This window comes from Symsagittifera roscoffensis, chromosome 5, assembly GCF_963678635.1.
Source record: "Symsagittifera roscoffensis chromosome 5, txSymRosc1.1, whole genome shotgun sequence".
Classification (NCBI taxonomy): domain Eukaryota; kingdom Metazoa; phylum Xenacoelomorpha; order Acoela; family Convolutidae; genus Symsagittifera; species Symsagittifera roscoffensis.
The window spans coordinates 65,595,969-65,612,781 of record NC_087066.1 but is presented as its reverse complement, the minus strand read 5'-3'; the positions used below and the strand labels follow the sequence as shown (position 1 = coordinate 65,612,781).

General features: G+C 33.2%; 1 protein-coding gene across 1 annotated transcript in view; it reads right to left on the bottom strand.

Annotated features, from left to right (window-relative positions):
• Positions 1 to 1,456: 1,456 nt before the first annotated feature.
• LOC134846832 (sodium/potassium-transporting ATPase subunit beta-1-like) overlaps positions 1,457 to 16,813 on the bottom strand; it is a 17,521-nt gene continuing 2,164 nt past the window's right edge. The window contains exons 2-9 of the mRNA XM_063864228.1: positions 14,216 to 14,356; positions 12,213 to 12,320; positions 8,409 to 8,524; positions 7,956 to 8,021; positions 7,387 to 7,500; positions 6,934 to 6,999; positions 2,689 to 2,885; positions 1,457 to 1,938 (exon numbers count right to left, since the gene is read on the bottom strand). Of these exons, the coding sequence (XP_063720298.1) occupies positions 1,872 to 1,938; positions 2,689 to 2,885; positions 6,934 to 6,999; positions 7,387 to 7,500; positions 7,956 to 8,021; positions 8,409 to 8,524; positions 12,213 to 12,320; positions 14,216 to 14,356 (875 nt within the window). The 3' untranslated portion in view covers positions 1,457 to 1,871. The remainder of the gene's footprint in view (positions 1,939 to 2,688; positions 2,886 to 6,933; positions 7,000 to 7,386; positions 7,501 to 7,955; positions 8,022 to 8,408; positions 8,525 to 12,212; positions 12,321 to 14,215; positions 14,357 to 16,813) is intronic.

Here is a 16,813-nt window from a genome sequence, read left to right as displayed (position 1 = left end):
CTTGAACCCGAAATAAAAAATTTGAGAGTTACAATTCTGAAACTAGCTTAGTTAGCTTGTATCTGACTTTTCAAGGAATTGAACATGTCAGAAGTGATAATAATCATTCCCAGTAAATTAATCATTGTGGGAACAAAATTATTCACGGGAAAAAAAGTCTAGTACCCTATTGCAATACTCTTGCTAATTACAAGGGTAGTTACCAAAATGATCATCTGTAGCACGAATAACTGTTAGTCTAAATTCGAGCAAGTAAAGCGAGCGAGAAATGTTTATAATGCAAGAATTGGTTATTTAAGCAAGGAAAAAGATAAAAATGTTTAAACAAAAATAGTTTTTGAAGCTTCCAATAGCACTTCCTCAGAGCTTCCCTGAATTCAAGAAAAAATTGTCTGATTTGTTTCTTTTTTCCTATTTTGATGTACTTTTTTTTTCAATTAAGGCCAAGAAAAAAATAATGAGCGTTCATTTAAGGCAAGTAAAATTTGAAAGTTATAGAAAAAAAAACTATATGTTGTAGGTGCATAATTTATTCATACAGTCAAGGAACAGAGGACTTTTAGTTTGATAGTGAAGAAATGCGCAATTTTTTTTTCACGTTTTGCCATTGCCTCTATGACTGAAATTCATAGAGGAAATTGATAGAGGAAACTGTTTGTCAGAATAAAGCTGATTCAGAAACCGTAAATTTTGTTTTTAAGGTGTCGTTCGGTCTCTTAATTAAAGGGCTTCAAAGAGGTGATTTTAGTGCCTACAAATTTCCCGGTAAAAACGCAAGCAGTTTGAATTTGCGAACTTCAGAATATTTGTAGAAAAGTAAGGATCTACGACAAACTTTTATTAAGGTTCCATTTCACATAGAGAAAAAAGCAATAAATGTTTGGTAAAGCTCTTAGACACAAGTTTTAGGAAAAATCAACATTTTATTTAGAAAAATGGCAAAATCTCAAATAAATATCAAAATTTTACGGTTTTCAATCGGCCATATTATGCTTCCTCCGCAGTTTATGCCAATTTTTTTTAAAAATGTGCCATTAGATACTATATTTTCGTCAGCTCCCCCTCCAGTTTTTTACGGTTTTTTATCCGGCCATAGAGTGCTTTCTCCTCATTTTTTGTCAAATTTTTCCTAAGTTTCGCCCTTGGATATTATTTTTTGCTCCTCAGAATGTTTCAATATCTTTCAAAAGGCGCGTAGAGGCGCCAATATACACCAAATTTGAGAGAGCCGCGTTCTGAAAAAAAAATGGCGAAAATGCCTGTTGAAAAAAAATGCCTTTCCTGAAAAAAATGCCTTTCCTTGAGCTGCCTTTTTTCAAAAATTCTGGCAAAATCAGGTTTTAATGGGGTACTTGTGGAGTTCATGGAAAATCAATATTAACAAAAACAAATTCAGTTTTTTCCAAACCCCCGCCCCCTTAGAAAAACTCATACGCACGGCACTGCCTTCAAGACAAAAGTGAAGCCTTCATTTGATCCTACAAAGCAAATGATGACAACAAGCAAGTTCTCGAATGTTTGTAAACTGCAATAGCTTCAGAGTTAGTTAAGATAAGTTCAGATACGTTCAGAATTAATTCCGACAAAATTAAATATGAGCAATGTTGCAAAGTTAAGACCCTCCTCCATCTTTCTTTGTAAATGAGTATCAATTTTCCGAATAAAAATGCTTTATTAAATAGACTTTGTAAAAAAATTTTTAATAAACTTAGCCCAAGGAAACACTTCCTCACTCAGTATAAATCATTACAGGACGGATTAGAGAGAAATCGAAGCTAATAATACTCGGGTAAGATATTGAACAGTTTTTGTCCTGCGTTATGTCCTCGTTTAGGAACACAATCCTCGGAGCTTTCTATTCTTTCTCTTCTTTACGGCAGTCTGATTCTGAAATCTACTGAGCCAATGTTTGGTTTCTCTGAGTCCAAGTAGATGTTTCTAAACAGCAGTTAATTCAATTTCAAAACTGAAAACAAATGATAAAGGTGTTGAAGATTTCGCTCCTTGCTTGACTAAAACTATCCCTATATCTAGCACTTCCTTATGACTACGTGCCTTTTCCCTAACAAGGCTCAAAATTCATCTGCGTGATGTACTGAAAATCGAATCATAATGCCAGGTTTTGATTTGTTGAAATTATATAACACGAAAGGAAAATCTGAAGCTTAGTTTTAAACAAAAAGTTTCGATACTTTAGGGCCTAATAACAAAAAATACCCATTCGTTGAATGGTGTATGAAAAATAACGCTTCGAATTTGTTTGATTTTCGGTTTGGACCAATTCGATAAGCGTTGGTATCATTCATAAACTAAGGGCATCGTGTATACCATGCGGAAATCAATATCATTGGAAGACTCTACCAAAAAGGGTTGAGGTTTAAGAGTATTTGATGTTTCAAAATTGAGTTAGATCTTTTTATTTCATCAATTTTCGTTTAGAAAAAAGACTGTAAAATTTAGTTATATCGAAATGATACTTAAAATTTTTTTAATGGACAGGATTGATGAAAAAGGAAGATGGTGGTCAAAATGTGATCTCGGTGTCCTTGTTTCTCTGTATAAATGTCCAAAAATATATTTAGTTCCGCTTACATTATTTTGTCTTCTGGTTTACGAATGATAAGCAAGCAACCTGGGTTAGTTTTCTTCAAAAAAAATTGGAACAACAAAATTGCATCTCGCATTTACTTAGCTATGGCGCTGCACACTATTCTGGCATCCTCCTCTTTTTTCTCCATCTCCTCTTTATTCAGTTCTATCTGGACAACGACAACTGGTGCCTCCCTCATCCAATCCATTCCATACTTCCAGGGGAACTTGTCCAAGTTGAAGCCATCCTTCGGGAACGAATGTGAACCCAAAAAGAACTTCTCGTATTTGGGTTTCTAACACAAAGCAGTAAATTACATAAGAGCAAAAAATTACTATAAAGTTCGATCATAAAAAAACAATCGCCAAAAAGTCAAAAACAACTTACAGTTCTCTGGAAAGTCAACCCGGGTCGAGGTCCGCGACTCATGTCCAGACTTTCGAGACAATATTTTGGCATATACAGATCTTCATGTCCAGACTTTCCAGACTGAAACTCTCCGCGCGACTATGCAATTTAGGTTTGAATCCGGATGCGGCGTGACCCACAAAGTCTGGACATGAGTCTGTGAACTCGACCCGGGAACAGAGATCTCAAACATCCTACACGTACACATCTAAGCAGTATTGATCGATGTAGACTATCTAGAGTTATGTGTTTATATTTATAAAATCTTGTTCACGTGGTTTTAATCTAACCTCGTCAACCACAAAAGTCCATCATCTTTAACATTTGTCTTAATCGGTTTTTGTTCACAAGAAAATTAAAAAACATGGCTTAGATGGTGTGAGAGTATGAGCTCTCTCTTGGCCTCTAGCTTCAGGTCCAATACAGCCTTACAGATTTTGGCTGCAATAGTGGTACCACGTGAAAGTTCGCAAAAAACGGACGTGAGTCGCAAAAAATAAATCAGTCGGGAATGTGCGAAAACAATACAAACGGACTATACTTGTATAGTAGTGATAGCATTTCATAGATCCTCGCAAAACTGAAAAGCAAAAACATGAATATTCAATATTATTGTTCCGACAATTTGAAAAGTGGGGAGGAATTTTGTATTCGGGTATGTTTTAAATTTTTATTAATTTTTTTCACGCAAAATCAGCTATCACAAATAACTATTGGAGAGATAACTATCATAATCATATTGAAGCCCTTACAGTCGTGATTTGAACAATTTTTTCAAAAAATCAAATAAATTTTCTCGGTGTCGAGAAAAAATGGTTTGAATTTTTGATATTTTGTTCTAATTCGAGCGAATAAAGCGAGCGAGCAAGCTTGTTTTAGGAGCTTTTTTTAATGGCTAATAAGCTTACAATAGCTTGATAAAAACTTCAAAAACTTAGTTTTACCCCAGTAACGTTGTTTTTTCAAGTATTTAGCGCCTTTTTTTTATCAAAAACTTCAAAAATTCAATACAACCAAAAAAATTTGAAAAAATTTTTTTTTTTCCTTTTTCTTGTCAATTTTCCACAAAATTGTTTTTCAATTTGTTGGTTTAACTATGACTGTCGAAAATGATTTCGTAATTTGGACTTTGCCTAATATCTTAGTTGTTTGTGTACTAAAAGTAGAGTGAAATTTTTTTGGATTTTCGAATTTTCTCAAAGACAAAGCAACTCTATTAGAGAAACTGCACTAGCCGCTTTGCCGAAAAAGATCGCTCAATCGCTTCTTTCAAATGAGTTTTTCATTTCAAGTTTGATAGAGTTATTTTAAAGAAAATTCAAAACGTTTCTAAAAAACGGTCAAAGATGAAAAACTTGATTTTCTGAAGTCCGTAATTATTTTCTGCTAAAAGCAGGTCGTTCTGCTAAAAGCAGGTTTCTGCTAAAAGCAGGTCGTTTTTCTGCTAAAAATTGAGAAGATTCCCGAAATCAGATTTTTGAACTAAAAATTTAACCTGAAAATTGGCACGTTAATTTTCGAGTAGTGTAAAAAAAACTCTCAAAAAAAGGTCAAAGTTTCAAAACTTTCACTTGTTTGAAGGCAAAAACTTTTTCTAGAAGAAACTGAGCGTAATTTTCTTTGAGGTTAGCTCTCGAGAAAACTGTCAAAAAATCAAGATTTTCATTTTTGCGAAGGCCATAATTTTATGTGTATAAAAATTGGTCGTAGTCGGTTATGTAAAGGAGCTGCCCGCAACCCGTTCTCTAGATTGAACCCAAAATCCCCGATACTGGAGGGTACTTTTTGTTAAAATTCATAAAATTTAGAAACAAAGCTAAAAAAACAATCAAAGAACTTTTAACTGATTTTTCCGAGGAAAATAACATTTTGTATTAAAAAACTGTGCTTAACTCAGGGGAGCTTCCCACTATCCGTCATCTCCATTAAAGTCACAACCTCAATTTTGGGAGGTTAGTTTTCGAGGAAAGTCAAAAAGATTTAAAACACAATCAAAAATTTCACTATTCAGAAGGCCATAATGTCATGTGTACCAAAAATTTGGGCGTATCCACATATGAAATAGAGCTTTTTAAAACCGCACAACTCATTAAAACAAAAATCTCAGATTTGGTTGGTTGGTTAGTTTCTGAGAAAACGAAAAAAGTCAAAAATATCGGTCATTCACCAACAGCCTTTTTTGACTACTGTAGACAAAAGAGAAAAGCAAAAAGAGACCAGGGTAGAAAAAAGTCACACAAGGGTGTAGGTAACCTTTCTATAAATACCCTTTTTTGAAAATCGGAAGAAGACTTTTTGAGAAATTTTTCACAGCGTCTCGAAAAAAAGTTAAATAAAAAACCTAACCCCATAGGTTTTCATTAAAAAAGCTTTTTTATCAAACAGGAAACAAGCGAAGCAAGACGTTTTAAATTTAAATGAGCAACTCAACAAAATTTACTAAGCGGAAACAAGGCCGACCATCTTTGAGACTACAACAGTTGAGCCAAAAAACCGTTTTGCAATTTTTTTTAAAGTTTTGAGGCCGCCTTAAAATTACTCTGTAGTAACAACCCCACCCAGTAGTTAAATTTTGAACAGCTGCATTTGAATTTTCATGAAATTGTACATGCCAGCTGCATTGATGTCAGCTGAAATTGAGAAAAGATTCAAATGATTTTAAAAAGTCTACGTTTCGATTTCATAAGGCTTGCTACTCGAAAGCGTAAAACTCTTGATTTCCATCTTGTTTTAATCTAGAGTTGAAATAAATTGCTCGTATCTGAATGATGCGTTTTTTGCGAGTTTTAAAAAAGCTGAAACTTTCATATTCTTGTAAAAATCCCCGAGTCTATTTAATGTACAAAATGGTCTATGAGGGTCTTGTAAGGCATCGACAAGAAAATAAGCTGCCTCAATTGGCAATGATTTCGGCTCATTTTGACTGCATACGTTGAAAAAATTGGCTTGAAAAGTTTAATAGAAAATAATCGGAGTTGGTCTGCAGAAAAAAAAACATCTATGCATAAAATTTTGTCATTTGTTTGAAAATATGAGCAACAAGACTGCTCCTATTACAACGAGGTCATAAATAATTTAGCAGTTTTCTAAAATCTCTGCAGTAGTTTTTGGTTAATAGTTTTGATCATTTCCAAATTGAGAAAATAGGATTTGTTAATTTGACCAAAAATACTTTTTCAATATTTTGGACGAATTTCTAATGATCATCCACAAAAAAAAAGATACTTTCAGCTCAGTTGTTGAAAAATTTTTTCTGAGCAAAGGGGTTTTGACAATTGATTTTATGGCCAATTTGTGATGCGCGGCAAAATAAACCTCTTCAAAAATCTTTCCATATTTTCAGGCTTGATTTTTGGTCTAAATAAAGGCAAAGTATATCATTCTAGTGTTTTAAATTTAAATCCATTAAAAAAATACTAAAAGATACATTTGCATCAATTTAGACCAAAAATCAAGCCTGAATATATGGAAATTTTTTTGAAGAGGTTTATTTTGCCGCGCATCACAAATTGGCCATAAAATCAATTGTCAAACCTTATTATTAAGGAAAAATTTCAACAATTGTGCTACAAGCATCGGTTTCTTTCGGATGATCTTTACGAATTCGTCAAAATGTTGAAAAAAAAGTTTTTTCTCAATAAGGATCCACCACTCAGAGGATAATATTGATAATAATGCTTCACTTCTTCAAAAGTCGGAACAGCATTTTTTTGTTTTTCGGCAAAAAAGCAAATCTATTTATTAGTCAGAACAGCCAATTTTTTAATGTAAAAAAATGCATAAATCAAAGTATAATCTGTGTATAAATTGTATGAAACTCCTTTGTAGATAATTTTTAAATCTGAGTAGAAATTTATCAAAAAACTATAAGTTAACCAATTTTAAAAAGTAGAAAACTACCGTACTGCATTTAAATTCATCGTATTTAAACTCACCGCAGGTTTGCACTGTATAGTTACTGTTCCGTCTTCTTCTGGGGGCTGTGGGACGAAGTTGTGAACCTAGAGGCAAAGCAGTGCTTGTTGTCATCAGATCTTTTCAAGTGAGTTCAACTTATACTACTTTGTTGGCAAAATTTTACATACGTTGGCACGATATCATTTTCTACATACCAATTTTGACCCTAAGGTTGCGTTGAAAGCCTTTAGGTAGCAAAGAAAAACTAAGTTACATGACAATTTTTAGTCTAAAATTTTAGGAACAATTGCTCAGCATACGGCGCAGAACTTTTGATCCAATCAAGGTTATTTAAAAATTTATCAAGCAAGTTATGTATTGAATAAACCTCCCAATTTTGAAGTTTGATTTGATCAAGTGGTTTAAATACTTTTAGGTAAGAGTCTTAAACTTATGCAAAACTAATAAACCGTAACACTATACTGACTAACTGCATTTAGGTAGAAGAAGAAGCACGGCTTGTATTCGTCCCAGGATCCATTCACTCTCTTCTCGTCACATAAATCCCACCTGCTATCATCCGACTTTCCATCATTCTCACTGTGCTCTTAACATAAAACACAACAAAACAATGATAGCTGGTTGCTGTGCAAGTAGCACAGAATGTTCCGACAACATTCTCAGAAACATTTTCAAATTAGTCTTTTCGTGTGTCGTGTGTTGACAAAATTATGCAAACGTGTAAAATTTTAGTTAGTTAGGCATAAACAACTACAATTAATTTCAAAAAATTATTGAAAAAGAAAAAACTCAAAAACCAAATTTTAGATTTTTTTTTCAATTTTATTTTGCACTAAAAGTTATTAATAGTCAGAACAGCCAATTTTTTAATGTAAAAAAATGCATAAATCAAAGTATAATCTGTGTATAAATTGTATGAAACTCCTTTGTAGATAATTTTTAAATCTGAGTAGAAATTTATCAAAAAACTATAAGTTAACCAATTTTAAAAAGTAGAAAACTACCGTACTGCATTTAAATTCATCGTATTTAAACTCACCGCAGGTTTGCACTGTATAGTTACTGTTCCGTCTTCTTCTGGGGGCTGTGGGACGAAGTTGTGAACCTAGAGGCAAAGCAGTGCTTGTTGTCATCAGATCTTTTCAAGTGAGTTCAACTTATACTACTTTGTTGGCAAAATTTTACATACGTTGGCACGATATCATTTTCTACATACCAATTTTGACCCTAAGGTTGCGTTGAAAGCCTTTAGGTAGCAAAGAAAAACTAAGTTACATGACAATTTTTAGTCTAAAATTTTAGGAACAATTGCTCAGCATACGGCGCAGAACTTTTGATCCAATCAAGGTTATTTAAAAATTTATCAAGCAAGTTATGTATTGAATAAACCTCCCAATTTTGAAGTTTGATTTGATCAAGTGGTTTAAATACTTTTAGGTAAGAGTCTTAAACTTATGCAAAACTAATAAACCGTAACACTATACTGACTAACTGCATTTAGGTAGAAGAAGAAGCACGGCTTGTATTCGTCCCAGGATCCATTCACTCTCTTCTCGTCACATAAATCCCACCTGCTATCATCCGACTTTCCATCATTCTCACTGTGCTCTTAACATAAAACACAACAAAACAATGATAGCTGGTTGCTGTGCAAGTAGCACAGAATGTTCCGACAACATTCTCAGAAACATTTTCAAATTAGTCTTTTCGTGTGTCGTGTGTTGACAAAATTATGCAAACGTGTAAAATTTTAGTTAGTTAGGCATAAACAACTACAATTAATTTCAAAAAATTATTGAAAAAGAAAAAACTCAAAAACCAAATTTTAGATTTTTTTTTCAATTTTATTTTGCACTAAAAGTTATTAATAGTTTTTTTTTCGCAGAAGCGCTAAATAAAGCCTCAAAAACTACTTTTCCTTTTAATTTTCATGAAGTGCAAGTAAAACCAGGGATTTGTTTAAATTAGTTTTTTCAATTTAGTGTAGTTTTTACTAAATTAGTGTAGGTTTTTTTCAAAAGTTTTTTTTGTCATTTTTTTTTCAAATTAGCTTTGTTTTTTTTTAGTAAAACTATAATTAAGGAATCTTCAGCAGTCATAGTTAAAAACAAAACTTGGACAAAAACTGTTACAGAAAATGGACTACAAAAACAGAGTTTTTTTCCATCTTTTTTGCAGAACATTCAACAGCACCGCTACAGAACATAGCTAAAAAACTCCAAAAAGCTATTTTAAGTTGTTTAAAACTAAATTTTTAGTGCTTATTTTAGTGCTTAATAGGTATAGTTAGACTGTTGTAATCCAAATCACGATTAAAAAAGCTTCAATTTTGTATATATCACTCGACCGTATCCAATAATTATATGTGGCACCTAATTTTTTGTGAAAAACAAATAAAGCAAAAAAACTATATCTTATCAAAATGCAAAACTCCTCTCCATTTTCAGTGGTCGGAATAATCACCCTTTTTAATGTCCCACCATAATTTGGAATGTTTATAATAACAGACTTTAAAATCCTATCCTGGTGAAACCATCATCACTCAGCATTTTTAGTAGTTTTTTTTGCTAATAGAAATTGTTTTTTTTTCCTGTCACAAATTGATAAATAGGAAGTTTATGACACAAAACAAACAACTACCCAATGAAAAGTCTGAAGATGACATGGGTCTGTCAAATCAGCTAATCAAAAAATTAACTCTATTATAACAGCTCATTTGACCCTTATTTTTAACCAGATAATTAGCGAAGCAGTTTATCCCATTTGTCTTAACACAACAAGAGTAAATCCTATTTTCAAAGAAGGAGACAAGTCACTTTCATGCAATTATAGACTTATTTTTTTAGTTCCTGTTATAGAAAAAATTTTGAAAAACTATTATTCAAACGAATAATTAATTTTTTCTATGAGTTTGACGTGTTTAGCAATAAACAGTTCGGATTTCGCAACAAACGCTCTACAACAGATGCTATTGTGGAAACTTTAGAGGTTCTTATTAAGAGCAAAAACACTGATGAGTTGACGCACTGCACACTCCTAGATCTATCTAAAGCTTTCGATACTGTTGATCATAACAACCTTATTCATAAGTGTCACCTTTACATGCTGTGAAATTTTCCTCTTAATTTACTGAAATCCCACCTCACCAATAGAAACCAGTATGTCTTTCTTTCGAACAAATGTTCAACAAAAGAGAAGCTTCATTGTAAAGTACCTAATGGTTCTGTTTTGGGTCCCCTGCTTTTTTCATTTATATCAATGATCTTCCCAATATATCTTCCCAAGAACTTAAAACAGACTTGGAATTATTATCCGAATGGATGGAAAATACTAAGCTTACAACAAAAAAAGTGGAAAAAATGATCACTAATGGAACAAAAAAAATTGAAAGTTTTGTCTGGGAACAAAACACGATAGAACTAAAAAGTGCAGTTAAATACATGAGATTAATTTTGGATCAAAAGGTTTCCTTCAACCAACATATTGAATCATTACAAAAAAATGAAATTGATTCATATCCATTTTTTCTCAAACAAGACAGTTTCTTAGCTCATCTGTTCTCATTCGAATTTACAAGCAGTTTATGCAACCAATATATCAATATGATGTATTAGTATAGGGAGTTGCCAATAAAACCGCTTTAAAAAATTTGCAAGTACAACAAAAAAAATTTAATTCAAATTGCTCTTCGTCTCAAAAAAAACACAAGAAGTAAGGACTATGAGAAAAACTCATGGAATTTGCTCAATCAATGAATTACACGTAAACGAACTGTTGAAATTACTCTCTAAAGTAATAAGACGAGAACATGAAAAAGACAACGTGAACAAATTCTTTTCAAAACAAGAATCGATACCACTAGAAGAAAAAATTCACTAACAAAAAAACATTAATGCAAAATAACAAAATTATATATCTGTGTGAATACGGACACTCTTTAGTTCTCTAATTAATTTCAATATAAACATCATTGAAGAAATTTGAATCAAGCCTAACCAATTTTTAGACAACTTTATGCATAAAATCAGAGATAATTACTTAATTGATTGCGACTACTTCAACAAGTTGTTTTAGTGAAAAATTTTTGAGTAGATTTTTATAAATAACTGAACTACTATAAAGCGAACCAAAAAAACATCGTACTAACTGAAATAAAGCAAATGATAAAAAATTTAATTTTCAAGTCTGAAAATTGTCTTTTTGGTTACTTTTATTTGCTTGTAAATACTACTGTAAAAAATGTCAATTAGATGCAAAATAAAGGAACTGTAAGTTTTTTGAAATTTATTTTTCTTTCTATAAATCTATTAATTTTTTTTCCAGTATAAATGTTATTTATACTAAACAATCAGGTCCATATAAGTCAGTACTTAATAGAAAGTTCTCAGCGGCGCTTCAACAGGTTGAAATACCTTCTGCGCTTGCTCAAGTTGGTGCTTTATCAATGATAAAATCTCTATTTTGTTGGATTATTGCACTACTTGAAACAAATTTATTTATTATTATATTATAGCTGCCAAAGTCGTCATTATTGTCTAATACTCGCCCAATGTAATAGTGGCTTATATTGTGGTTTTACCACATGAGCAAAAAATTTGTGATCGTGGAAAACGTTGAGCAGCTGAAAACTGCTACATTAAGGGTTAGAAAAATATAATTAACTCGCATCCTCGCTTTGTTTTTTTTCAGCTGCCCAAACTTTTTTGGTTGTCAATTGTTGTATGAAAAAAAGTTTACCTGTCATTTTGAAAAAAGTAATTTTCAAAAAATCTCCAATGTCAATAAAAAAAGGACTGAATAGCATTGCTATTGAGGCTCAGTTGTCAATATATTGCTGGAACTCACATGACAAAGTTGCGAATAAAAAACAATTACTTATTTACTGAAGTTCAAACTTTAACGCAATATTGACTCAACAAAAAAACTGATTAAACTGACTCAACAAAAAAAACTGATTAAACTGACTCAACAAAAAAACTGAGTTTTATATAGTAAAAACTTGAGCTAAAATAAATTTTGTTAATATAAAACTCTCGTGATTGTGTGCGTGTGATTCATTTTTCCATAGTGACGATCTAAAGTTATTTTATCAAACACTTTAATAGTTAGCCAAACAATTGGGAAGAAATATAGCAAAAAAGGAAAATATTGAAAATGAAGCTTTCTAGGTTTCAAAATGCTGACTAAGAAACAGTTTGGATCTTGTTTACTATTTCACCCTCCCTTAAGATAAGGAGCTTCGTTGTAAAAAAGTGTTGTAGACAAATTGGCAGAAATCTGCTAAACGCGTACACACCAGAAATGAAATCGTATATGTTTTGTTTGTACTGGTTGGCTTCATCGTAGAAGTAGACTTTCTGTTTGTCCCGCCCAATGGCATTAGCAGGTGGAATCACGTGCAAACCTAAAAGAAAGTTGTTATTGAGTATACAGTGCTGATTTAAATTATCCGGACAAAACGAACAAAACTTGAACTTTCAAACGCGTTTTTTTCAAATTGGGTTAAGATTAGACAAAAAGTGAAGAGAACAAAAGTTGCTTAGAATTTCACCAGAATTAATATGGTGCCATTTTTCCTCCGAAATTCTCAACAAAAATTTTACCCCAAAAGTGGGTCATTTTGGCTTTTTTCAATTAATCAAGAATTGCGCTGAAACTACTTTGTTAATTGATATGAAAATTATATCACAGGAAGCCTCTTACGCAGTTCAACAAAGTTTAAGAAGGGATAAATTTCCAAAAACCAGTATAAATGAAAAAAATTTCACTTGATAGTCAATAAATGTGATTTTTACTATATAAAACCCAGAATCTCTGTTTAAAAATAAATTTTAAACAATTTGCGCAAATTTTTGGAAATTTCACTCCTCTTAAACTTTGTTGAACTGCGTAATAGGCTTCCTGTGATATAACTTTCATATCAATTAACAAAGTAGTTTCAGCGCAATTCTTGATTAATTGAAAAAAGCCAAAATGACCCACTTTTGGGGCAAAAATTTTGTTGAGAATTTCGGAGAAAAAATGGCAACATATTAATTCTGGTGAAATTCTAAGCAACTTTTGTTCTGTTCACTTTTTGTCTAATCTTAACCCAATTTGAGAAAAACGCGTTTGAAAATTCAAGTTTTGTTCGATTTGTCCGGATAATTTAAATCAGCACTGTAGAACAAGCGCTCATAGAGCCATCATTCACAGTGCTCCTCATTATCTTTAGGCCAGATCATTTGATTTTTCAGTCCCGCTAGAAAACTCAGGACAATCCAATGCGGAGTTTCGAAAACTTATACATGAGTGGATGCGGTACTAGATTATGGTAGCACCCCGGAATAAATAGAAATTCAAATTGTTATAAGAATCTTACTTTTTGTAAGAAATGAAGAATTCATGGGAAACCTTACAAAACTCTTATTTCATCTAAACAAGAATTTAAATTGTGTTAATTATTTTACAAGAATCCGACAAAAAATATAAGTAAACTAAGAAATCTTACAACTTTCATGCACTCAAGTTGTTTCGGCATATGTATCTTGTCTTGAGAGAACTTTTTTTCAGCGACGCGAGAATTTGCCAAGTATCTGTTAGAGCCTGGCCAAAAATATCCAGTAATGAAGACCAAAAACAACAAGCCTTTGGTTTACATGTATTCATCTTCTCATAAATTTTTATTTTTAGGGGACTATTTGTCTCCTAAAAACCTTTTGAAAACTTATGAGAAGATGAACTCTGATCTAATACTCTTATGAGAAAATGAATGTATGTAAATCAAGCGTTTGCTGTTTTTTGAACCAAACGTCTGATGACTTATCAGAATTTTTAAAATATTTTTTATAAGAATTTAAATTCTTTTTAGATCCGAGATATCTTCACAAAAACCTCATTTTAAGAAAAGAAAAAATTAAAATGGAAGCAAAAACACCGGTTTGATGCGTAATTGGGCATTTATAGTCGTTTATTTTGGGAAGGACGGAGGAAGAGAGACGTTGGGATAAATTTTGCTGGCAAAAGTTCTCTCAAAAAAGGTATGTTTTTTGAGTAATTACTTCTTGAAGCCAAAATCAAAATAAGCGCACCGCCCCTTCCAAAAACGATTTGCAGCTTATTTATTGGTGGTTCTCGCCGTAAAAGACAAAACTCTGTCAAAGGTTTTTTTTGAAACTTGGGAAAGATTTTCCAATTTTCATTGCAGCTTGGGATTAAACTTAATTGTGGAACTTGACAAAAACCAAGAAGCAGAGCTCACTCAAAATTCTCGGTTTTTTTTCGAGGTCAAAAATTAAAATCAAATCAATAAGACTTCACCTGGCCCTCTGTGAGTGAGGTAGTCGGAGTAGAGGGGTCCATTTTCGACTGAAGGCAGTCTCAGCTGGACCAGGTAGAGCAGTCCGACCCAGAAAACAGCCAGACACACGTACAGCACGATGAAGAACAACGTGATCTCGGCTGAAAAGGGTAAGAACCGTCACAACATTTCTTTGTTCTTTTTTTTTAAAATTCGAGTGAGTTTACGCAGAGTGTAAAAAATCAATAAATTAAACTTACAAAAATTGAAACTGGTGTTGTGAAATTGTCAAAAAGTTTCCTTTAAAGTGTATCAATGTCAAGCGACTATCAATGCCATTATATGTTTTTAGGACTTATTTTACATATGGTTTTTCATGTTGAGCCTGGTGCATGTATAGCCATACAATAATATTATGTTATTTTTCTGAAGCCACATGCGCGTTTGACATTTTGAGCTATCTGTTTTTTTTTCAAAAAATTTCCTCCCTCTCACATTAGTACATCTTAAACTTTTGTAATTCTTTCTAAGGGGCGGATCTAGGGGGTGGGGCGTGGATTTTGAAAAATTTTGTCGACCTTTTTTTAGGTTGACCGAATTGATTTTTCGAGCTCTTCCTAAGCACGGTTTAGTCCCTGTTTTGGCGTTTTTAGGCACTTTTTGGAAAAATTTGACCAAAAAATTGCGTTTTTTTGGCGCGCACTCCCCCTTCAAAATTAGTATAGAGGGCTCCCTTAGAAAAATTTTAGGGTCCGTCACCAAGATGGGATATTTCAAAATAGTACAAAGGGGGGACCCTTTGGGTCGGCAGGGGTCGAATCCCTGAGAGGGAGGCGTCCCCCTGCCCCCTCTAAATCCACCCCTGACTGCAGGTACTATCTTTCGATGCAACTTATTAAAAAGGCATATACATCATGTGAACACTGACTTTAAACATTTACTGGAATTCTCAAAATGGACAATGAGTGTTGTGTGTGATAGCTGGTAACAGAACCAAAAACATTCATATAGAAATGTGGCGAAATTATAACCCCTGTTTAAGTATAGCTCCCTTACAAACCTCGCTTATTGGTTTTGTCCCAAAAAATTCCTTGTGGTCCCAGATAAAATACTACCCGGGTCGACGTGCTCACTTTATGTTTCGACCGTCTCGACCAAAAACCGCTATTTTTCGACCATTTCAACCAAAGTTCGGTATGATTCGACCGTGCTCGACCGTAATTTGGTATGTTTCGACCATGTTTGATCGAAACAAGTGGTCTAGACCGTGCTCGACCTAAGCAAGATATGTTTAAATTGTGCTCGACTGACAAAAAATGGTCGACCGCGCTCGACCCAAGCAACTTATGTTTCGACCATGCTCGACAGAATTCGGGTATGTTTCGACTTTCAAACAACATACCCGAATTCATACTAAGTTGGAGATTGAGTAACAAAATTTGAAGATGTACTAACTTGAGAGGAAGGAATTTAAAAAACACAGAAAATAGTTTGTTATCCAAACTTGAACGTTATAATTTATGCTTTTCGGGTAACACCTTATGAAGTTTTTTCTATTAGAATGAAAATTTTAGAGTTATTTGCAATTTAAATGCTTTGTAGAGATTTTCTAGATTCGAGCTATGTTTTCCATCTTTTGGAATACTGTTTTACAATTTGAATCTAACGCGTTAAAAAATACAATGTTATTTAAAAAAAAATTATTTTTGACTCCGAATTGCCGCAGGACAATCGGTAATTGTCGTCCGTGCTCGAGGTATGCTTCTACCGTCATTGATTGGGCTCGAATTACGTTTCGACCGTGCTCGGCTTATGTTTCGACCGTGCTCGTGATATGTTTCTACAGTGCTCGACCGTTCTCGAGGTACAGTTCGACCGTGCTTGATTGCGCTCGAGGTAAGTTTCGACCGTGCTCGAGTTATATTTTGACCGTGCTCGTGAAATGTTTCTACCGTGCTCGAGGTAATTTTTGACCGCACACAAGGTATGTTTTGATTTTGTGATCGACCCAAGCCCCTGCCTCGAATATTTTTTTTTGGTCGAACACTGACACGTTCTCGACTTTGAAAGACCCGGGTAAGCTTTTCAATTAAATTATATAGTAATGTGAATAGAAGTTTCACATTAAAATATCAATAGTTTTTAACAAAAAACTCTTATGCCCCATTGAAGATATCGACTCCTTGAAATCAAATTCAAAAAGATATTTTACCTCCAATCATTTTTGCAAAGTTTTGGGAATTTGGAAAAATTCCAATTTGGCTTTGCTCTGGACTATTTTATGCGCGCTTTGAAGATTTTATCCATAATCCTGAAAGCGTAACGCTTATTATTTATGCGTGGCGATCTAATCCACACAAAGTAAATTGAGACTAGCTAATTAGTCGTAATAATTTTGTACAATTTCACACTTGGTCACACTTGGTCTTATCACACTTGGTCTTATCACACTTGGTCTTTGGTATTGTCCAAAACTTATAGTGTTTCAAATTTTTCTTTGCCTAAAAACTGTTCGATATGGAATAAAGGAACATTCAGGGCCTTGCACTGATATACGAGCAAACTTGTTTTTTCTAATTGTAGTCACCGAAATGAAAACTTTTCTTGTTAAGCTTTGT